The sequence below is a fragment of the Leptodactylus fuscus genome, chromosome 1 (assembly GCF_031893055.1).
Source record: "Leptodactylus fuscus isolate aLepFus1 chromosome 1, aLepFus1.hap2, whole genome shotgun sequence".
NCBI classification, from domain to species: Eukaryota; Metazoa; Chordata; class Amphibia; order Anura; family Leptodactylidae; genus Leptodactylus; species Leptodactylus fuscus.
Window position 1 is genome coordinate 258,720,387 of NC_134265.1, and position 21,445 is coordinate 258,741,831.

Here is a 21,445-nt window from a genome sequence, read left to right on the forward strand (position 1 = left end):
AGAACATACAAACTCCTTGCAGATGGTTTTTTGCCCTTAGCGGGATTTGAACACCAGGACTCCAGCACTGCAAGGCTGCAGTGCTAACCACTGAGCCACCGTGTAGCCCCTAAGTACCTTAAATTACCTAAACCAGCCCTTTACAGTGGTCAGTGGCATGAGCATAGTCCTATAACTGGTTTGGAGAATGAGCGCTCTTTTTTCCGTGAGCGGCAACATGCGAGCTGCCCTTTCTTCAGGCGGATTCTGCGGATGATTCAGCCCCGGCGTCCGCCTCACGGCAGCACCCTTCGGGCTAGGCCCATTCATTTGGGCCTACACTGGACCGGAGTGCTGCAACCGTCGGAAGTCGCGGCAGGTGGATTTTGGCCATATTCTGATGCGGCTTCTCACGTCAGAATCACGACCAAAAACTGCCATCCGTGCCCCGTGTGAACAGGGCCTTAGATAGGTTTCACTTACATGAACCTAGTGTTTTACCTACCTTGATTTACAGCACCATTGATTCTGACAGGCAATCTTCAGAGCTTTTCTATGCATGCGATAATTATCATAGTGGCAGAGGGCAGGGCGGTGAGCGTGAGAGCTTAGGCTCTGGTGAGATGTCAGATCACTTGACCACCTTGTCGATCACATAAAGAAGGGAAGGATGGATGGCATACAAGGGCATTGAGAGACATAGTACAGTTGCATATTAAGAAATAACTCTTTATATTGGGAACAAAGGCATGAATCAACATGGCGCAAACAATACTAAGTTAAGGTGAGCCTAACTTATCTAACTGTGGAGACGCACCGCAATCTGAAGACAGATCAGAACCCATGAAAAACTTAAAAGAGAGGCAAAATCAGGGAAATGAATCAGGAGAGTGAAGGTGCCCAAACCAAAAAATCAGTCAAAGAGGTATCATTGGATCCAAAATCTAAAAGACAAGCGGATCTCCAGTAACAAGCCAAAGCTTATTCCAATACGTAATATCAGAGCCAAAATCAAAAGATAAGTGGAGTAACAAGCCAAAGGTTAATATAGAACAGCCCAGCACAAATGATCAGGATATGAACACCACACTAGGTACAACCAAATAGCAGGCAGCTGAATGAGCAGAAAGAGGGTTTAACTATCGCTCCTCAGCTGCTAATTGGATCAGCATAGGAGAGGACCAAGAGGCCTGAAAACTGCAGAAACCTCACAATTTGGTATGGTAACCTTAAAGCAAAAGAAGCTAAACAAAGATTCCTGACACATATTTCATTAATAAGATATATTGTAAAGTTTCTTATATTGAATTAGCATTTGTCTAGATGGTAATAATCAGATTTATTTCTTATACCACCATTGTTATTTGAAGCACATGAAAACACTTTAGACTCTGAAATAGCAGTGTAAAACATTACAATATTAGGTATCACTGTTACAACTCTGTAACCCATGAACGGTTGTTGAAATTGTTTCCATACATGTTGAGTAATGTATAATAATGCAGGAGTTGTAACTCACCATAGATTGCACACTTATGTATAATAACTGAGGCTGTACTGGATCATCATTGATAAGTTCAATATGTCGTACATAAGCACAAGCACTGCAAGATGATTTTTGGGGTTGACATACACATAACTCTACAGCATCCTGTTGTAAGGATTCTTAGCTGTGGTTCCAGTGGAGCAGGTTTACTCCCTGCTGCGCACCATAATTTTATTGTAAAATTCTACCACAAACTGCCAATTGCGTTTTTTTCTGATGCTTACATCATTTTAGAAACATATGGGTAGAGTATGGAGAGGCCTCCATGGCTCAACAGAATGTAGTATAATGTGAATTATAAATTAAATCTAAGCAAGCTTCTAATGATCCAGGATACAAGTACATGTCGTTTTCTTCGCTGTGGAGAATGAGTGTATAGAAGAATGGCTTCAATTCCTAAAGAACATGTACAGCAAATTAACATTCTTTCCTAATGGGGTATGTTGACTGGGAAATATTTACAAATCTTTCTTGTACATGTGAACTTGCTCTGTCCTTCTCCTACACAAATTATTCTTGGGTATATATGTCTGGATTTTAACCTTGCCTGGCCTTACACCTATTCATTATTTGCCAATGTAGATTAAATAGGATCCTCTTGTATATAAGGTTTCATCACAGTGATTCCTCTCAACCAGTCAACCACATGTATACATGTTTTACATGCAGCGCAAGTAGGATTTTATTGACTATAATAGTCAACAGGAGCTAAAGATGCAAAATGCTAACAACACTGACACTTTATTCAGCAGGTAGGGCGGGGCATTTTACTTTCAATGGTTTCTATTAGATAAAGATGAAAAACATACAAAACTGTAAATGTTGCATGGCTGGCAACAAAACAGGGTAAGTTACAGAACTATAGCATAAGGTACAATTGAGTTCACAAAAACAAGTAAAATATAGACAAATCATATCAACAATAATGTAACACAAGAGCATACACTAATACAAGAATATGCATTATATAACATTATACTTTGGCCATGTCAAAAAACATCACCTGCTAAAAAAATTAATTTATCTCTGAGTCTGGACTGAGATTGAGCAATGGAGGACACGAGGAGAACCGACTAGACAAACATGAAAATGGGGAGAGAAAGTTGGAGGGAAGGACAGAAAAGAAGGAGGATGGATTGGTAAAGCAAAATCAGTGAGCCCCCTCACTGTACCCTGCAAGCTGGTTCATACTCGGCCTATCCACCACTGGCTGACCTTCCTGGTAGGTGATTCATGGGGATCAAATGGCTTCAAGTTTCATTTTAGACTCAGTTATGAAGCTAGTTAAATGGTCAGTCACCAGGATCCATTACAACCTACTTTTTACACCACTGACATCTTCCAGCTTCTCAACAGCACAAGTTTACTAGCCAAAAAGGTAAAATAAATTAATTTCCTTGTGCCCTTATGCATGCTGAGGATTGGGGCGTTTAGAAGAGCTTAAATCAGGTGACTGATAAAATCATATAATATACCTGAATTCAAGTTCCACAGCATTTTGATATACCTTTCTGCAACATAACATAAATGTCAGAGATAGATGATGAAGTATTGGTAAAAGCCTAGACTTACACTACCTTAAAGTGTATCTGCATTTATAAATTGTAAATAAATAGTGCACAGGAAAAATAAGAAACTTTGTAACATAGCTTATTAAGGAAATCTGTTTCCTTTTACACTTATTAAGCTGCTCCTTATCATCATTTTGTTTGTTTACATTGAGTCCATCCATGAGCTGATTTATTGCCTCATTCTGTGCAGTGTTTCTTCAAGATACAGCAGTGTCAGTAAGGTTCCCTAACGCCAGGTTCACACTAGTGTTGAGGTTTCTGTTCTTTGGGTCCACTTGGGGATCCGAAAAAAGGAAACCAAATCCGCTTAAGAAACAGTTACTCCCGGAAAATCCTGGACCCCTTAGCCTATAATGGCAACCGCTGGATAACAGGATTTTTCTCTTTGCATTTTCAAGCAGAATGGGGAATGGGATCCCCTAACTGCCACCAAATGCAGGTGTGACTGAAGCCTTAATCACCAAGTAGCAAAATGTAGCAACTGCACCTATTAGTGTAACTTTTTCAGCTCCCTCCTTCTCCTCCTCCCCGCTACATGTCTCCCCTCAACCCTTATACATGTCCATCTACAGTTGTTTTTTTTCCATTTAACATATATAATTAAAACGTGTACACACCATCTCCTTTTTTACATAACAACACTTCCTACTAAATCAATTCATAGTTTTACAGAAATAGTCTGTAGATGTAGCCGTCAGAGAAAGGAGCATCAGAAAGTTCCCACCAGCAGGATGACAACGGCAAAAAGATAAATATGAATGTAAAATTAGTGAAGTATCTCACAGAAACATTAACATATATGGCGGTATAGAAGGTGCTCCTAGTAAGTTGTCCAGAGTAGGGTCCCATCCCTTATCAAACCAGTATGTAACAGACATTGTAGACAATGCAATAATGCGATGCAAGTGTGGTTTTAGTCACCAACAGTAGACTATTCATACAGTAACTTTTCAGTAACAATACTGACCTTCATCACTCTGTAGTCAGTAGCAGGGTGTAGTATGCACAGGTTGCAGTGGACTCTCATAAAGACAGATTGAGAGGCAAGGAAAAGTGAATTTTCGCTAAAAACACAGCCCTGATTTGTGACTATTTTAGACCACTTTTGTGGCATACCAAATTTGACAAATCTCCCAATGGTTGGCTACATAAACATACTACAGGATACAAGATATCACTTTGAGATACAATATTACAAAATAATATTGTCTCAAAATGCTTACTATCTCGTGACACACAGAAATTATCTGGACACATCTAACAAAAGGGTAAGGTAAGGAAGGACAATAAATTACGTTTTTCTGACTTGTTTAATATTGTAAACCAGTACTTTGACATTAAATTACTTGTGGACCTGTACAGGCAGGAGAGTTCACCAGCCCCAGCCACACAGCTGAAGGGAGAAGGGACAAACAGATGGCAGCTACTTTTGTCTTGGGTTGGAACAGTAAGAGATGTCGGATGTTCTCTTTGTACACTCCTCTTTTTATTCTTGTATCTCCTATCATTATTTCATGTAACGCTTTACTATATGTCTAGTTGCAGTTATGGAGATGCTTTTTCATGTATAAATACTTATTGCACATGCTCTACAGCTGTGCCTCCATAGACTAATACATCATTACCTTTCCTGCTTACTTACAGCATTTTTCTTATTTTCTCATTTATTAAATAAACATTGAGATGTCAGTTTCAGAGAACCCATGAGTAGCCAAAGAAAATAGCAAAACCCCTGCTAAGTAATTTGGGTAAATTGTTTATATAACAGGCCAAAAAATCCCTACATATGAGCAAGTAAAACCCAAGTCTACACAATGACAGAGGTTGATGTGTGTATAATAAGAAACATGACTGCACGAGGGTCTCACAGGAAACATAGTGCCTGGAAAAGATGGATAAATAATAGTGAGTAATGACTTGATAAATAAGATGGATAGCATAGAAGTTGAAGAAATCCAGGGTTAATGTCCAGTACTAGAGGAGGTGCCAATCATGATAGAATCAGATACTAATCTGTCCATCTAACTGACCTAATAACATAAAATGTACTACAAGAAATAAAACGCATCCCAGGGAATTGCTGCTGGCACAGATTTTATCTATTGTACAGTTCAATTAGTTCTTGCCTTATTCTTATTGCTGTAAGGATCCCAGGGATTACTCCGTCACAGCAAGAGAACTATGCTTCTTTAGCTTTAACAAGACTTCTTTAACAAATCTTGCATCTAAGATCTATATAATACATTTTGAAAGAGTTTAAGTTTGTGTTATCTTTCTAATTTTCTTGAGAATATTTGATTGTATTGTTTCATTTTTTAATATTTATTACAGAATTTTTTTTAAATGCAGCTATGACAACATAATAGTGCTGATGCAAGATATCAAACTATCAGCTGTGAGCATGAGATCTTACTAACTATCAAAGGAACTATCACATGTTATTGTGATAGCTGCATATGTCCCCCACCTCTGCAAATAGCTGATTCTGCCTGTTATGTCTACATGCTGTACACCCCTCCTTGTGTCCTCCAATCGCAGTCGGGCTGTATTATCAACATCACTTCACACAGAGAACTAAATGATCCTGAGGATTTTCTTTTTTAGTTGCTATGACTCCTAGTATCTATCTGCTATCAGCTTGTATGTGTTCTCTCTTTCTATATAATACTGTACTATCCATGATGCTGTATGACACTGAATTTACCCATGGTGGGACTATTAAAGGATTATTTTATCTTATTTTATCTTATAAACATATGTACTAGTGGGTTGAATCCTGATGGATTTTCAAATATAAGAGAATGCTGGGTACATATATGTGGAGCGCTTACAGCAGATTTGCAGCCAAATACTCACTCGTGGCTAACCTGCTGAGAAACACAGTTGCAGCATAGTGGAGGAGATTTCTACAAGTCCACATGCTGCTGCTAAAACCCACAGAACAATGTGATCTGTACTATAGGTTTTAACCCCTTCCCTCCCCTTTTCGTTTTTGACTCCCCGTCTTCCAAACCCCATAACTTTTATATTTTTCTGTTGAAAGAGCCATATGAGGGCTTAATGTTTGAGGGACAAATTGTACTTCATAATGCTACTATTTCATATTTTGTATGATGTGCTAGGAAGCTGAAAAAAAAAATCAGAATGAGGTGGAAATGGAGAAAAACTACTTTGTTTTAACACGTTCATTCTGCAGCCAAAATGACATAACACCTATATTCTATGAGTTGTTATGATTTCTGGGATACCAAACTTATATAGTTTTACTTATGTTTTAAACCCTTAAAAAAATCCAAAACTTTGAAAAAAAAAGAAGTTTTTCTTGGAATCACCATATTCTGATGCATAGGGTGTCTTTTGTTGCAGGGACAGATATACTTTTTAGTTATATCATTTTGGGTAATGTGTATAGCTTTGTGTGCTTTTTTCAGAGTTCACTGTATGGGAATAATATGCATATAATGCATTGCAGATTATTAGCATTTGTATTACTGGGTGCATAGAGCAGCCTGCAACACAAATAAATGAGAGACAAGCCAGGGAGCCTTCAACAGACTCCAAGCTGTCATAGCTACTGATCACAACCCCAGATCTTATTCGGGGTGCAAGTAATCTACATAGAGATGATGGCGCCCATATGCCTCCACAAAAATGGTGCCTCGTGAACTTGGAGATTTTGTGCAATCTCCTGCTTTGGCCTGTGATTGGTATGGCTCATAGGTATGCAATAAATGATAGGCAGCAGACATAGACCTCTTGTAACTCTCCCAAAGATTGTATTAAACATGACTGCTGCAGAGAACTAAGGCTTAGGAGTCATACTGTATCAGATACAGTATGACTCCACTACCCTATATGATTACTGATTTGTTTTGGCTACTAACATTACACTATTATAGCCGCATAGAAATCCATGTGGTATTACATTACCACTTACCCTATATAATCAAGACTTGTTATCTTCTAAGTCTTGTGTTCATCCCATATATTTGCATAGTGTGGGTATAGTGGATTTTTTATTGGGTGATTCCTGGTCATCAGTGACAGGGGGTCATTTGTCTAGTCTTTAATCTATTCAATAAAATTTGAGTTTAACCATTAGCATTTCCTTCATCTAAGCCATTTGTCCATTTACGATATATGCTTTTTTGACCCTAGAAATACTTTTTAGGTTTGTCATACAGTGACCACTGTGATAAATTTGGTGTATCTCCAAACTGTCTCTAAGTATAAGACAGTATCAGAAATTCTTCCCTATACTGTATTGTGTTTTTTAGTACTGTATATACTCGAGTATAAGCCAAATTTTTAAACACAGTTTTTGTGCTGAAAAAGCCCCCCTCGGCTTATACTCGAGTTAAGCAAAAAAAAAAAAAAATTGACCAGCCGCAATAGTAATGTATAGAATCTCTCATAAATTAGTGAAAATAAAAGAAGCTTTAAAAAATATAATAAAAAAATAAATAACAAGTTCTAAATCCCTCCTTTCCCTAGAATACATATAAAAGTAGAAAATGACTGTGAAACACATACACATTAGGTATCCCTTTGTCTGACAGTGCCCGGTCTACTGAATATAGGGTATCTGCATCTCCTATAGTCAGCCAGGCTGAATTCCAAGTGGGGGGAAAAAAACTCAGTCCTCAAGCTCAGGGAAGGGGCAGACAGACAACCAAAACACCCCCTCCCCTTTCCCAACACTCAGCAACTACTGCACCCAAAAACCATTTTAATTTTTGAAATTTTCCAGTAGCTGCTGCATTTCCCCCCTTGGCTTATATTCGAGTCAATAAGTTTTCCCAGTTTTTTGTGGTAAAATTAGGGGGGTCAGCTTATACTCTGGTCAGCTTATACTCGAGTATAAGTAAGTATAAGTAATTCTGTAAAACAATTGCTTTTTTCATGGCCCTCCTTATTGAGAGGACAAATTGTGTGGGTCCTGTGTTGTAGGCAAAATAAATATATGTTCTGTCCAGTTTCCCTATTACAGGTACAGTAGGATGACTGACTGTGAGGAAAAGGGGTATACAGTACAAGTAACATCTGAACAGTTACTTAATCTATATTATATAGACAAGACATGCACTAGCTGTATGTATAGGTTTAGTTATTGTCAGACATATACATAACTTGTAACATCTGGACGTTTCAACCGCTGCTTAAGAAGCACTTAGAAGTAACTGATCTTGAACTAGGGATCATTGTTAACTCTGACATATGCATAGTGCTTTGGTGGAGAGGATATAGTGATCAGAAGCAGCATACTCTTATTACTGTCAATGTTTCACCTAGTGCTTTTCTACGTTAGGTTTATAAACAATTACAGAGAAGTTTTCACCAAATATGTACTCATCACATGACCATGGACCGTAAATCACATGACCATGGACCGTAAATCACATGACCATGGTCAGACTTTTATCCACTAGAAGTAACAGAATGAATGACAGTAAGCAGAGATTTAGAAAACTGTGAGGAATTAATACAGAAAGTATATTGGGAAATTGTATATCTTTTTTTTTCTTGTAGATTGTGAGCCCCATAAAGGGATCACAATGTACTTTTTTTTTTTCATTTAAGTATGTCTTTGTAGAATGGGAGGAAATCCACGCAAACACAGGGAGAACAAACAAACTCCTTGCAGATGTTGCTCCTGGTGGGATTTGAACCCAGGACTCAAGTGCTGCAATGCTAACCACTGAGCCACCGTGTTGCCCCTAATTGTATTGTTTTTTATTATACATTTGTCTCTCAATATTGGTCTTAGGGCCCCTTCACACTACTGATACGCTGCCTGATTCTGAACTTTAAAACACATTCATTTCAATGGGAGCCGGCATACGAGCGCTCCCCATTGAAATGAATGGGCTGCTTTTTCTCTACGAGAGCTCCCATTGAAGTGAATGGGAAGCGCTCGCGTGTACGGCTCGCCGTGTGAAGGGGCCTGGCGCTCGGCTCATTCCTAGCCGTACACGCGAGCGCTTCCCATTCACTTCAATGGGAGCACTCGTAGAGAAAAAAGCAGCCCATTCATTTCAATGGGGAGCGCTCGTATGCCGGCTCCCATTGAAATGAATGGGATCTGCTTTATACGCGCTGATTCTGAACGTGTTTTAACGTTCAGAATCAGGCAGCGTATCCGTAGTGTGAAGGGGCCCTTAAAGTGGACAATCCCTTTAATGAACACAGATAAGCCTTACATAATGTGCCAGTCACATGATAATGTGGGGTGCACATTGCTGGCTTACAGACTATTAGTGACACCCATATGATTACATCAGGCAGACTGTCCAGAACCTATATACTGTACGTATACCCCACAAGTACAAGCACTCCATATACACTCAATCAATGTAACAGGGCCTGGCACAAATATGGATGCTTGCAACCCACATGAAGTACTATAGGTGTGTGAGTGAATTGGTAATTTGCACCTTTGCACTAATATATCACTTAGGCCTGTCTACATCCTGCAGTGAGGCATTGCTTCATCAAATATAAGGTGAATGTGGCCCTTTTAAGTGATATGATTTATATTAAGTTTCATTCAGTGTATTGCTTTTGATTTAGCCTAAGGACTTACAAGACATGGGGACCTATGGCACTGGTTGCAAGCTTGAACATGTTGGCCAAATATCTTTTTTAGTTATTTCTCACACTATAACCGATTAGATATGTAAGACATATGAAATTGAAAATACACAAATTTTAGTTTTGGGGAAATTCATATTTTTTTAAAAAAATTAATAGGACAACCTATTTTAGCTAAATAAATGAAGTTCGGGGTCCCTTAGTAAAATTACTCTGTTCTCTTATTATCCATATAATGCTCTCTTTCATACATAGTCCCTTTTATAGAAAGGGATACCAGATAAATGCAGATTTTCGTGTTTGATTTTCTTCCTCGGTGAGGCTACATCTGTTATACAAAAGTCTTGTGTTATGAACTGGGTTTGGAGTTGTAGTCAACACTTGGCGAATGCAATTCATAAACTACGACCATTGCCTGTGTTCTAGCTGTGCTCAACATTACTAAATCTTCTATATTGAAAAGAAAAACAGCCCATCAAACAGATCTCCAACAGCTTATTTCACAGAAAGATTAAGTGGAGAATATTTGGGGAATTGAAAGCCTAGTTGAAGAATGGGCCTGGTATACATTAAAGTGGATTACGCCCCAGCTTCCCTGTGTCTGCTGTGCTATCTAACAGCTAATTTACCATTATTAGAATATCATTCATCCCGACATCTGTGTTTTTCACAGGCTCCATAGCAGCAGGTCATGGGATACATGAAGGATTACCTTATTGTTCTTTTATTATATGGATACTGAAATATATGTTTAAACCATGATCTTGTGGATCACTTAAATTGAAATATAAGCATTGGCCAAGCTCATCCTTTTTACTGTGTGTCACACAACATTGCTGCAGCTTTACCACATTATCCTGCTGTATTCATCACTTCATTATATGCAGTTGCTTTTGAGGTTTTTAGAATTTGAGCTTTGTGTTGTAACAAAAGAAAAGATTTGCTTTAGTGTCTTTATTTTACCTATTGAAGCTGCATTTTGCATTTGCCTCTTACAGTAGGTACAAAAACCTTGAAATTGAGCAGCCTATCATTCCATACGTGACACAAATTGTGATCTACAGTAGCAACATACGTAATGAAATTTAATCAAATCTCATCCATATGCTGTAACACAAACACACATCACAATGTGACCTGTACTATGGGTTTTAAATCCAGAACATATGAATTTTTGCTGCAAGACTCACCCATGGCCTTTGCAATGCATTTCCATTGCTGGATTGCTCTCTGAACTTTGTACACTGATCAGCCACATTTTCATTTTGACCTCTCTTCCTGTCCAGGCTTCTATCTCAGTCTCTGGTTTGTCTGCCAGACAGTGTACTCAGTAGTCCATGGCCAGCACTAGTAGGATGGTGTGCAATATGGTGCTCACTCGGATCAACCTTGCTGTCTCTAGTGGCCAAAGTGTGCCTGGTCTACCCTCTCTGTGCAGCCCCACAGTCACACCACTCCTTGACAAGTCTCCTACTTGTGCTCTTCACTGGTGAAGGGAGTTAAAAGCAGACCTCAGACAATGGAAACTTGCATTAAAAACAATAGCTAGATTTGTCTATCTACGCAACTACTTTTGCAAACAGCCAAAGTCTTTAATGTGTGTATCAGCACCACCTTATAGATCTAACACCCTAACTTGACTTCTGGCTATTTGTGACTGTGCACCTGGTTCTTGTACTTATGTGTTTCTACCCTATTCTCTTAGGCCTGGTTCACATCTGCGTTCGGGTCATTCTGTTCCCCTATCCGCATGAAATATGCGGAGAGAAAAGTCCTGCAAGCAAGCATGTGGAAACCGAGCGGGAAACACACAAACCCCATTATAGTCTATGGGGTCCGGGGGTTTCCTGAGATAACCGATTTTTTATGCGGATAGGTTTTCTTCCAGGGGTCCCCAAGTGGACTCTCCGAACCGAAACCTGAACGCAGCTTTGAACTCTATGTAGCTTATTCTGCTTCACTGTTTCTGTCACTTGTAGGTGACTAGTTTTGGGATCCAGACTGTAGATTCTACAGCCAAGCCCACCCTCATCACTGGGACAGGTGCAAATATATCCAGTCTAGCTTGTGCCAAAGTGGCTATGATTTTACAAAGGAAATATTTTTTTTCCTACAAGCCTAAAACGGAATAGAAGCTGTATTTGCCATTAACATTTTATGTTCAGGAAGGAATACTCTAAATACTTGTCTTGCCATGGATTTGATCAATGTAATGGAAACCATTGCCATAACATAATAAATAAAAAGATAAGAGGCACTTTCACATGCTTTAACAGTTTTCTCTTCAGGGGACCTTACATCAGTCCAGAAGGGAGTTCCTGCTTTATACTGATTTTCCTTGAACACATGTCTGCTTTAAGTCATTATTCTTGATGTTAGCAAAGGCCTGGTCTGAAATAATACAGGCCTAGGCTGAGGGAATTCCAAAGAAGCACAAAAACCTGTATGTCAATGTAGTAAAAACAACTGTAGCTTAGGAATAAGAGCAGAGCTGGCCATGGGAAAGACGATTACGTTATTAATGGGCAGTCTCAAAAATACCAGCACTGTACATGTAAGTACTTCAGATGTCCTCGTCTAAGAAGTACTAAGGTGTTCTCTTCTATATTATCAGAGTAAACTTTATCTGTGATTTTGGTCATCATTGCAGCTCCTATACAGGTGGGTTGCCATCTTTTTCTGATTGCATATCTCTTACATAACCCATAACCCACACTGTGCTACCCCACATCTCCATTTCTCTACTGATGGCTACTGCTTCCTTACATAAAGCAGAGACATGAGGGCAAAATGATAAGTACACCACCATAAAAATCAGGTGAAAAGCATGTATGATCAGGTGACCAGTGAGGAAGGCTAAAAATCAGGTCAGTCTAGGGTGAATTAACATATCTGATGCAGCCTTCTTTTAATCTTGAAATAAGTTTTTAGAGATCTACTACACTGTCTACCAATAAGTATTTGGACACCCATGCAAATGAATATATCTATGGTCATGATGTATGTCACACCTTCCGCCGTTAAGTAGGAAACAGCATTGGCATTAGTCGCATGCAAGATGCCACGAAGTGCAGAATTGTTCAATTTTGAGAAAGGGGTAATTGTAGGGTACCACAGAAATGGTCGATCCTTAAAGGGATCCTATCACTCAATCACTTATTTTACACGTCTGAATAGCCTTAATAAAGGCTATTCGTCTCCTATCTTTCTTTGTCTTCTCAGCGCTACCGTTTGCCTAAAATTATGTTTTTTCTCGGTATGTAAAAGAGTTCTTTCGCAGCACTGGGGGCGGGCTCCATCACTCAAATAGCACTGGAGGTGTCCCCAATGCTGCCAGAGAACTCTGCAATGCCGCCTCCATCTTCTTCTGGAATGAGGTCTTCACAGCGTCTTCTTCTGGTGGCGGCTTCTAATGGCTTCATACCGAGAAAAAACGGGATTATAGGTGAACGGCGGCACAGAGAAGACAACGAAAGGTAGGAGTCGAGTAGCCTTTTTTAAGGCTATTCCGACGTGTTAGGGAGAAAAAAAGTGATTGAATGATAGGATCCCTTTAAGGGACATACAGGTAGCAAGTGAACTGAATTACCCAAAATCGACATTGGCCTATGTGATTACAAAGTGGTAGGTGAACGGTGAGACAATGCATTACAATGCTAATGCATTACAAAATGCCAGCAGTTATATTACAGGTTGCATAGAGCAGCCTGTAATAGAACATATTGCCAGACAAGCTTGGCAGCTTTCAATAGGCTTACAGCAGTCATGGCAATGGATCACCAGCCTTAGATCTTGTTCTGGAGGCCAGTGATCCATTACAAAATGGTGGCGTTCATGCGTCACCAAAAACATGCCTCCGCTTCAGCTTTAACCGAGGTGCTGGGGGCCTTAAAGAGGACCTTTCATGCACTTGGGGTTTTATATACCGTTAGAAGTGGACAGTGCTCTGAATTCAGTGCGCTGTTGGTTTTCCCATTATGTGCCCCGAATTGAGAGTTATTGGTGCATTTACTGAGAGTTCTTCACTGTCAGAAGGGCGTTCCTGACAGTGTAACTGGGAACGCTCTACCTGACAGTCTGTCCATAGCGCTGTACTGCGAGGGGGTATTTTTTACCACCCAACCATGACAGTGAGTGGTGAGGAATGCCCTCTCTCCCAATCCTGGCAATACTCGCTAATAGACTAGTACTGGAAGGGAGGTTCCCAAGTGGACTCCCCAAACGGAATACCGAACGCAGAAGTGAACCAGGCCTGACACTGATCTACACTGCTCAGGACAGAGGCCAGAAGGCTCTTCACTGCTATTGCAGCTCAACTTCTATTCAAATGAGATCAGCAGAAAACATGAATTCTGGCATCTGAATTTAAGGTTTATGGTGTTTATGATGTAGAATAATGTGATAATTTTATTTTTGGTGTTGTTATGGATGTGGTAATACCAATTGTGGACCTTTTTATATTTTATTAACAAGGGGGAAAATAGTCTAATTTTATTTTTTTCTGTAAAACGACTTACAAGTAGGTATTGCAGTCAGCATTGACTGCAATGTATAAGGGATTAAATGGCAAATATGCTTTCTGATTAATAATGGGGGGGGGGGATATCATAAACAAAAGTCCATGGTACTGTCTCGCCTTGGATCATCTGAAGTGACAGAGACAGGAGAATTATTTATTTATTTATTTATTATGCTTACTTATATAGCGCCATCATATTCTGCAGCGCTTTACAGATATAATCAGTCACTGTCCCATATAGGGCTTGCAATCTACATTCCCTATCAGTATGTCTTTGGTGTGTGGGAGGAAACCAGAGTACCCGGAGGAAACCCAAGCAAACACTGGGAGAACATACAAACTCTCACCTTCTACACTGTCGGCGGTGCATGTTCACCTGCACGCTGGTTAAAGTTAAGCTGTGAGTATTTCCAGCACCGCTTTAACCAGTGATTTTTCAAAATCTAGGAGGGATATAAACATGATCTTGGCTTTAAAATCTCTAGTCACTGCAGCTCAAGAGTTACAGCCGTATAAAGTGACTGCTCCCTCTGCAGACTTACTGAACTGTGGATGGGGTAAGGGTTAACTGCTTTTTTACAGGTTACAGGTGTCTTACCACAGAAAACCCATTTAGTTTGAGACCCCACATTGTGGAAACACAGTCTTTTTTGTTGCAGATTTCCCTTGGGGGGGGGGGGGGGATGGGGGGTGTTTGTGCCAAAGTCCCCTGGATCAACACAGTAGGGATTGTAGGGTTATAGGTTGGACTTGATGAACTGATGTCTTTATCCAACCTCATCTACTATGTAACTATGTAAAGTCAGGAGTATATTTAACAGAAGGGAAACATCTATAATGGAAGACCTTCCATTATATTTTCCATTTCTTTTAAAACCACTCCCAACTTTTACTAAAAAAAAAAAAAAAAAAAAAGCAGCACAATCTATTACAAAAAACGCTGTGTTTCCACAACATGAGGCTTTAGTCTTAACACATAATCTTAGGGACAGCTATTTTTTTACTGTGTAGGTCCACCTAAGTGACAGCTGTTTGTTGTTAGGTGACTTCCATGTGAAGCCCCTCTATGACATCCATATTCTCTAATAGAGCATATAGACAGTAGTTATCCTGATAGGTTGATGGTAATTTCTCAGGAAATGTGGAAGACTGTTCTATACATGGGTAAAAAAAAGTGAATGAGCACTTTGCTACGTAACCAGTTTGAGTCTGGGACATTCCTAAGGGTGTCATCCATTTAGCCTTCCCAGCATTCAAGCTTTAAGCACTGTATGGGGGTCAGAACTTTGTTACGTTGAAAGGTTTCTACCTCTTGGAGTGAGCCCAGTGTTGGTAGCGGGTGACCAAGTAGGCCAAGAGAGAATAGTCCAAAGTACCAGGGATAAGACTGTTATTCCGGGAGACGGCCAACAGATGTGAGTACAGTTTGCGCAAGGTGAAGAAATGGAAGATGATCAGGACAGGAAGCACAAGTGTGACGGTTTTACAATAGCAGAGGCCATACTAAGGTATCAGGTAAGGCCCAACACAACAAGCTTTACAATGTGGTTATTGGTCATAAGATTTTTAGAGGTGAAATGCACATAATCGATGTGTTTTATCTGTAAATTCTACATATGTTCTCCAATAGCCACATTACTAAACCATGACAATTTGCAGTAATATGAGTAGCAACTAACGCTACATGTAAACTCTGCCTAAAACAGTTTCCCTTTGAAGAAAGTCTGTCATCAGAACCCAGTCCTAATTGTCAATATAGCAATTGCTTGTGAATTGTCATTGCTCCAGAACAGAAAATAATACCAAGGTTATAAATATATGTATATATATATATTTTTTTTTTTACGTAAGATATTCTGTCACCTTATAAACACACCGAAGGAGATTTACTAAACATAATATATGTGCAAAAAAATTATTAATTTGTATCTTCTGCCTGCCAAGCTGTCTAAGTTTAGGACATAAACAATAAATCTCCACATTGCATTTCTTACCTTGTACTATTTACTGAGTTACAACCTGTGCTATAACTCACAACTGCATTGATAGCTAAACTGGCTATCACTGGAACGTACAATAAATTTGTTGTTAGACAATACCATAGTTTAAGGCTTGGTTCACATCGGCACGTGGGTTTCCTCAAAACCTGGAAACCTAATCCGCATAAAAAAGTGGTTACCTTTAGTTTCTGCATGACAAATGTGGAGAGAAAAGCGCTACTTGCAGGACTTCTCTCCACATTTTTCATACAGAGAGGGGAACAGAATGTCCCGAATGTAGATGTGAACTGGGCCTCGGGGGTGTTTTCATCTGAGCAAGTTATTGGGGATAACTGACAGGTTGGTAGTGGTCCAACTGCTGAGACTCCACCGATCAGGATAACAGAGGTCTTTTGACCCCTGTTCTGAAGGGAAGAGTGGTCAGGCAGCTCATGCATTGCTCCAATCATTTCTATAGGAGTGCTGGTACTTTGAGTATCTCCAGCACTCCCATTGAAATGAATGGAACAGTGCATCTCCAATCAGACCATTCAGAACAGGGAGGACAAAATATCCTAAGGGCCCCTTCACACGGCATAAGCGCGCCGCTCATTTAGACACGTATACACGTGTCCGAGCGCGGCACTTCAAAACAGAGCCCATTGATTTCAATGGGAAGCGCGCGTATATCGGCATATACGTGCGTTCCCATTAAAATCAATGGGCTCTGTTTTAAAGAACTGCGCTAGGACACGTGTATACGTGTCTAAATGAGTGGCGCGCTTATGCCGTGTGAAGGGGCTCTAATTCTCCTGATCGATGGGAGTCTCAGCACTTGGACCCCCACTAATCTGCAAATTATACACTATCCTTTAGATAGGTGATGACTTTATCAGATGGGAAAATCCCTTTAAGTTCCTATAATGCAGTGAGGCATTGTGTTTTTTTCTATAACAGTTTCCAGGGGAGGAACAAGATATCCTGGTGCCCAAGACAGTTTCTAAATGACCTCCTTAGTCCTTGGAATTCAACATTATAGCTGTCAGATTTACTAGTTAGTATCACTTTCTGATCCCGATAAGTATCCATTTGGTTGCGCAAAGACATCTAATGATAGATTGCTGTTGATACAATTGTGCCTCTCTCCTACTGGCCCTGCTTTGTTACAAAATATGTAACATTTCAACGCAAAAACTGTAGAAACTTGAGCAATGCTAAAAAATAAAATACAAGAGCATCCCACTAGGTGGCAGGATTTCACTGTGCCTATGTGTTTACACGCATTAAGATGCCAGAGAAAAGCTTAAGTCATTTTTCTTTTCCAATAATACTCACACATAACTTTGTAAAACAAGGATGACTTTTGCACTTTCTCATTTTAACAATGTTACTATGCATATACTTAGACTGAAACACTAAACTAAGATCGATATTGTAGTAGTGTTGGTCACATACAAATATAGAAGTGCTGTATTTCTATTTATCTCATTGGGATATGGACATGTTACATTATTTATAAATTGGGTAACTCAATGAGTTACCTGTGAGCATGCTTAGTGACACATTCAGCTCAGTTCCAACTGTGTTGGTATGAATGTGTCGTTTATTGTTGTGCACTTTGTTATATCTTTCAGACAGATGTTTACTGCTGGGTATGATAAAAATGGCAAGACATTATCTAGATGCTTAAGAAATGTGGACAGAATCTTAAGTGTAAGTTTGTGTATTCTTGTATGGATGACTGTATATATTTATACCATCAGTACAGTGTGGTCAGGATTTGGTTGTAGCTTGTTGTATTACCCAGTACTTGTGGTCCACATAAAACGTGAATCTTGTTTTGAAGTCGAGCTTGCATGCCATTAAAACGACATTAAACATGTTCCCCATGTAAACATTACCACATTTGTTAGTTCTTGCAGTGCCCCTGGGCTGTGTATATAGCTGAAACTTATTTACAAAGCAGGTCTACATCCATGATTCCTGCAGAAAGTTATTATTAGTTATCTGTGCTGCATCAGTAAATATGTTATACATGATGTGTAAGACATCATATTCTCAGTCTGACATGAAGAATTCCCAGAGATCAGCGATGATCAAAGACTTTCTCGCAGCTGACTTACAAACTATCTGTACTATAAACTTTGGGAATTGGGAAAGTTCTTTTTACAACGCCATGTCTTGCATTTGATGCTTTTTTACGAGACAGAAAACCTACAAATTATTTAACCAAAAAGGCTAGAGGAAGTGAATGTTAGCATAGAACACAAACATACAATCATGATGCTGTAATACCATGATAGACATAGGATACATTGATGGTAAGGGTGTGCTTACCTTGCAAACATGTAGAGGCTCCTGGTACCCTTTGCCACCTTGCAGTCTGAAGCCCCAAGGTGTTCCCCCACTCATTGTAACGCATATATAATCCCCAGTGCCCATCTTGATTTGTGGTCGTGATTAAATTCCTTTCTGGAAGATGAGAAAAACTTTTTTCTAGTTTGAACCTGCGTGGTGTGAGCAGACCAGATGAGTATGTGCAGCACCACTCACAGACTTATTGCACATTGAAATGAGGTTATGGAGGAGGATGGAATACATTCAGAGAACTCCAGGGATCAGCCCACTCCACCGTCATAGGAAGATGTCCATCCCCTTAGACCCTGGGAAAGCATCAGTACTTTTTTTTTTACAATATTAACACTTGCCAGCTTACTGTAAATGTCTTTATTTAGCATGCTAGAAGTAATTTTTTTGCAGTAAACAAGGTCAGATGTTGCAAATTAAATATTAATACGTGATTTACATAACAGACGGAGAGTAATATATTAAAAATTAGGATTTCTATGATCCATACATAAAGAGATTGCCCAGCCCTGTGTATAGGATCATAACCATAAATGGCTAAGAAGCTCTGTAACACACAAGTCTGCAAGCCAATATTTTAGTGACAACTATGTTTGTTTTTATAAAAAAAAACATTTTATTCATCACAATATAAAAAAGCTCAGAAATAGGGGAATAATGTTACAGAGCAAAGTATACCTATTAATACGTTAATTGTCCCTTGTACTGAGTCGTGCGAACCTTTTCATTTCTGGGTTGGGTAATGGTAGATACAGGGCGAAAAATACACATAAAATAAACAGTATAAAACAAAACAACACAATCCATTAGCCCCTTCCCCGAAACCTCCCTCCCATCCCAGATGGGTGCATGACAAGGGTGTCACTAGGGTGCATCTTGCAAGGGATGGTTAATTAATGTGGAGCCTTCCCATTGTGCCCTTCATAGCTTCGAGTAGGTACCATGATGTATATCTAAAGGATAGCATCAGAGATTTTCTCTCTCTGGGCATGAAATATAAACATATATACATTTTCCATTTCGTAAAAAAGAATCTAGTTAGTCTATCTATCTATCTATTGGATCATTCAGTGTCAATCCAATCTGTATGTAGGAAATGTCGCATCTGGGTGTTTACATCTGCCTATTTGGCACCCTCGGAAGCAGCCAATTTGTCGTTGAGCAGCATAAGGCCACCAGCAGTGCACTGTCCACCACCTGAGGGATAGGTAAACCTATAGGGTAAGAATGGAACAGCACCAGTAACATCGTCCGAGATTAGAGATGAGCGAATAGTATTCGAACCTCTAATTTCAAATACCTCGCTCCCATAGGAATGAATGGAAGCGGCTGAATACCAAGGGGTTAATCGCCGGCCACGCAGCGGCCCCTTCCATTCATTCCTATGGAGCGAGGTATTCTAAACTAGAGTTTTAAATACTATTCGCTCATCTCTATCCAGGATGGTTACCCTCTGAGGGTGTTTTCCAGAAGAGTGCTGGACTATGAGCTTCACTATTGCTATATACTCCCAGAACCAGGAAGTCAAGAGGAAGTCAGTGTGTGATCACAAGTTGTGGGGTGATGAATAAAAAGTGAATTCCCTCCCTTCCAGGTTAAACAGCCTCCAAGGGTCATCTAGTTGTGTTTTTAATATAAGAGGGGCTAGAAACCTGTTTCTGGATCCATCAGTCAGCTGTCGTAATCCTGATCCCCATCTATCTTCTCCCACATCTACCAAAGAGTAAAGATTTCCTCCTACTAAGCACCGGTTAAAGGGAAGCATCTCCAATTGGGCTTCTAGATCCCGATAATAGGAAAAGTTCTCGTCATTTGGCCCACCACTATTGTATATTATGTAAAATTCCAGACACATGGGTTGCTCTACCTGTAGTCCATATAGAGGAATATATAAATATGAGCATGAAAAAATTGGCTGCCAAGGTGAAATTCTGGATTGCAGCACAGAGTTAAATAGACTTAATGTAAACAGAGGCAATATTTCACCAGAATGGCATATAAAATATAACTTTTACTAAATCATGCTAAAATTATACAAACATGGATAATACTCGTAAAAACATCAGCAGACAAGCTTACGCGTTTCGGGAAATCCTACTGATCCCTTACTCATATATTGTTGTATATCCTGATGTCCCCAGCTGGTGTACTCAGGTGTAAACCTCTGTTTCCTACCCTCTACGCCAGGGTCATACTGGAACACCAAGTAAGACAAGCTCTTATGCAATAAGATTAAGGTTCCAGCAAAAACGCTTCGTTTCGCATGCCTGGGCGCATCTAACAAGCCCAAGACACAGTTTACCCCACCATCACAGCCTATCAGCTACACACTTTCCACACTCAAAAAAAACCTCTATCAAAGTGGGAAAATACCTGGAAACCTTCTTTCTTCCCCAAATGGATGGACAGAAACCCCAATTTAAGCTAAAGAAACATTAACAAGCACCCCTTTAAATCACGTTGCCCATGACAACCACAGATGGAATAGGCAATGGGAAATCCAACAGTACCCACCCTGAACTGTCATTGTGGATGTGTGTGTGTGTGATGTGGTAAGACCTTCAAAAATTCACTTTTCTGGCCCTTAACGTGAGCACTTCCAAATTAAGTTAGAGACCCATAAGCTGAGCTACCAGCAGAGATTGAGGCCCTTTAGGTGACTTCAGCCTCTTACCAGCAGAGTTTTAGGCCCTTTAACTTAGTTCAGCCTTGCACCAGCAGAGTTTTTTGCCCTTTGGGTGAGTTGAGCTTTGCACCAGCAGAGTGTTAGCCCCTTTAAAATTCTTAGCCCCTAAAACGGTGGTTCCAGAACCATCACTCTCATTGTGTTGGATTGATGCAGTGGATTGGACTGAGGACCCAGACATTGACCTTGATTTTGATTGGGAAATTG

The 21,445-nt window shown here is 39.8% G+C and overlaps 1 protein-coding gene across 2 annotated transcripts in view; it reads right to left on the reverse strand.

The window, feature by feature from the left end:
• The window catches only part of SYNPO2 (synaptopodin 2), a 178,068-nt gene extending 159,335 nt beyond the window's left edge, over positions 1-18,733 (reverse strand). The window contains exon 1 of one of the 2 annotated variants that reach the window (XM_075286089.1): positions 18,523-18,733. In XM_075286089.1, coding sequence (XP_075142190.1) covers positions 18,523-18,627 — 105 coding nt within the window. In that variant the 5' untranslated portion in view covers positions 18,628-18,733. The remainder of the gene's footprint in view (positions 1-18,522) is intronic. The other variant, XM_075286072.1, reaches the window with a different exon arrangement.
• Between the last annotated feature and the right edge of the window lie 2,712 nt (positions 18,734-21,445).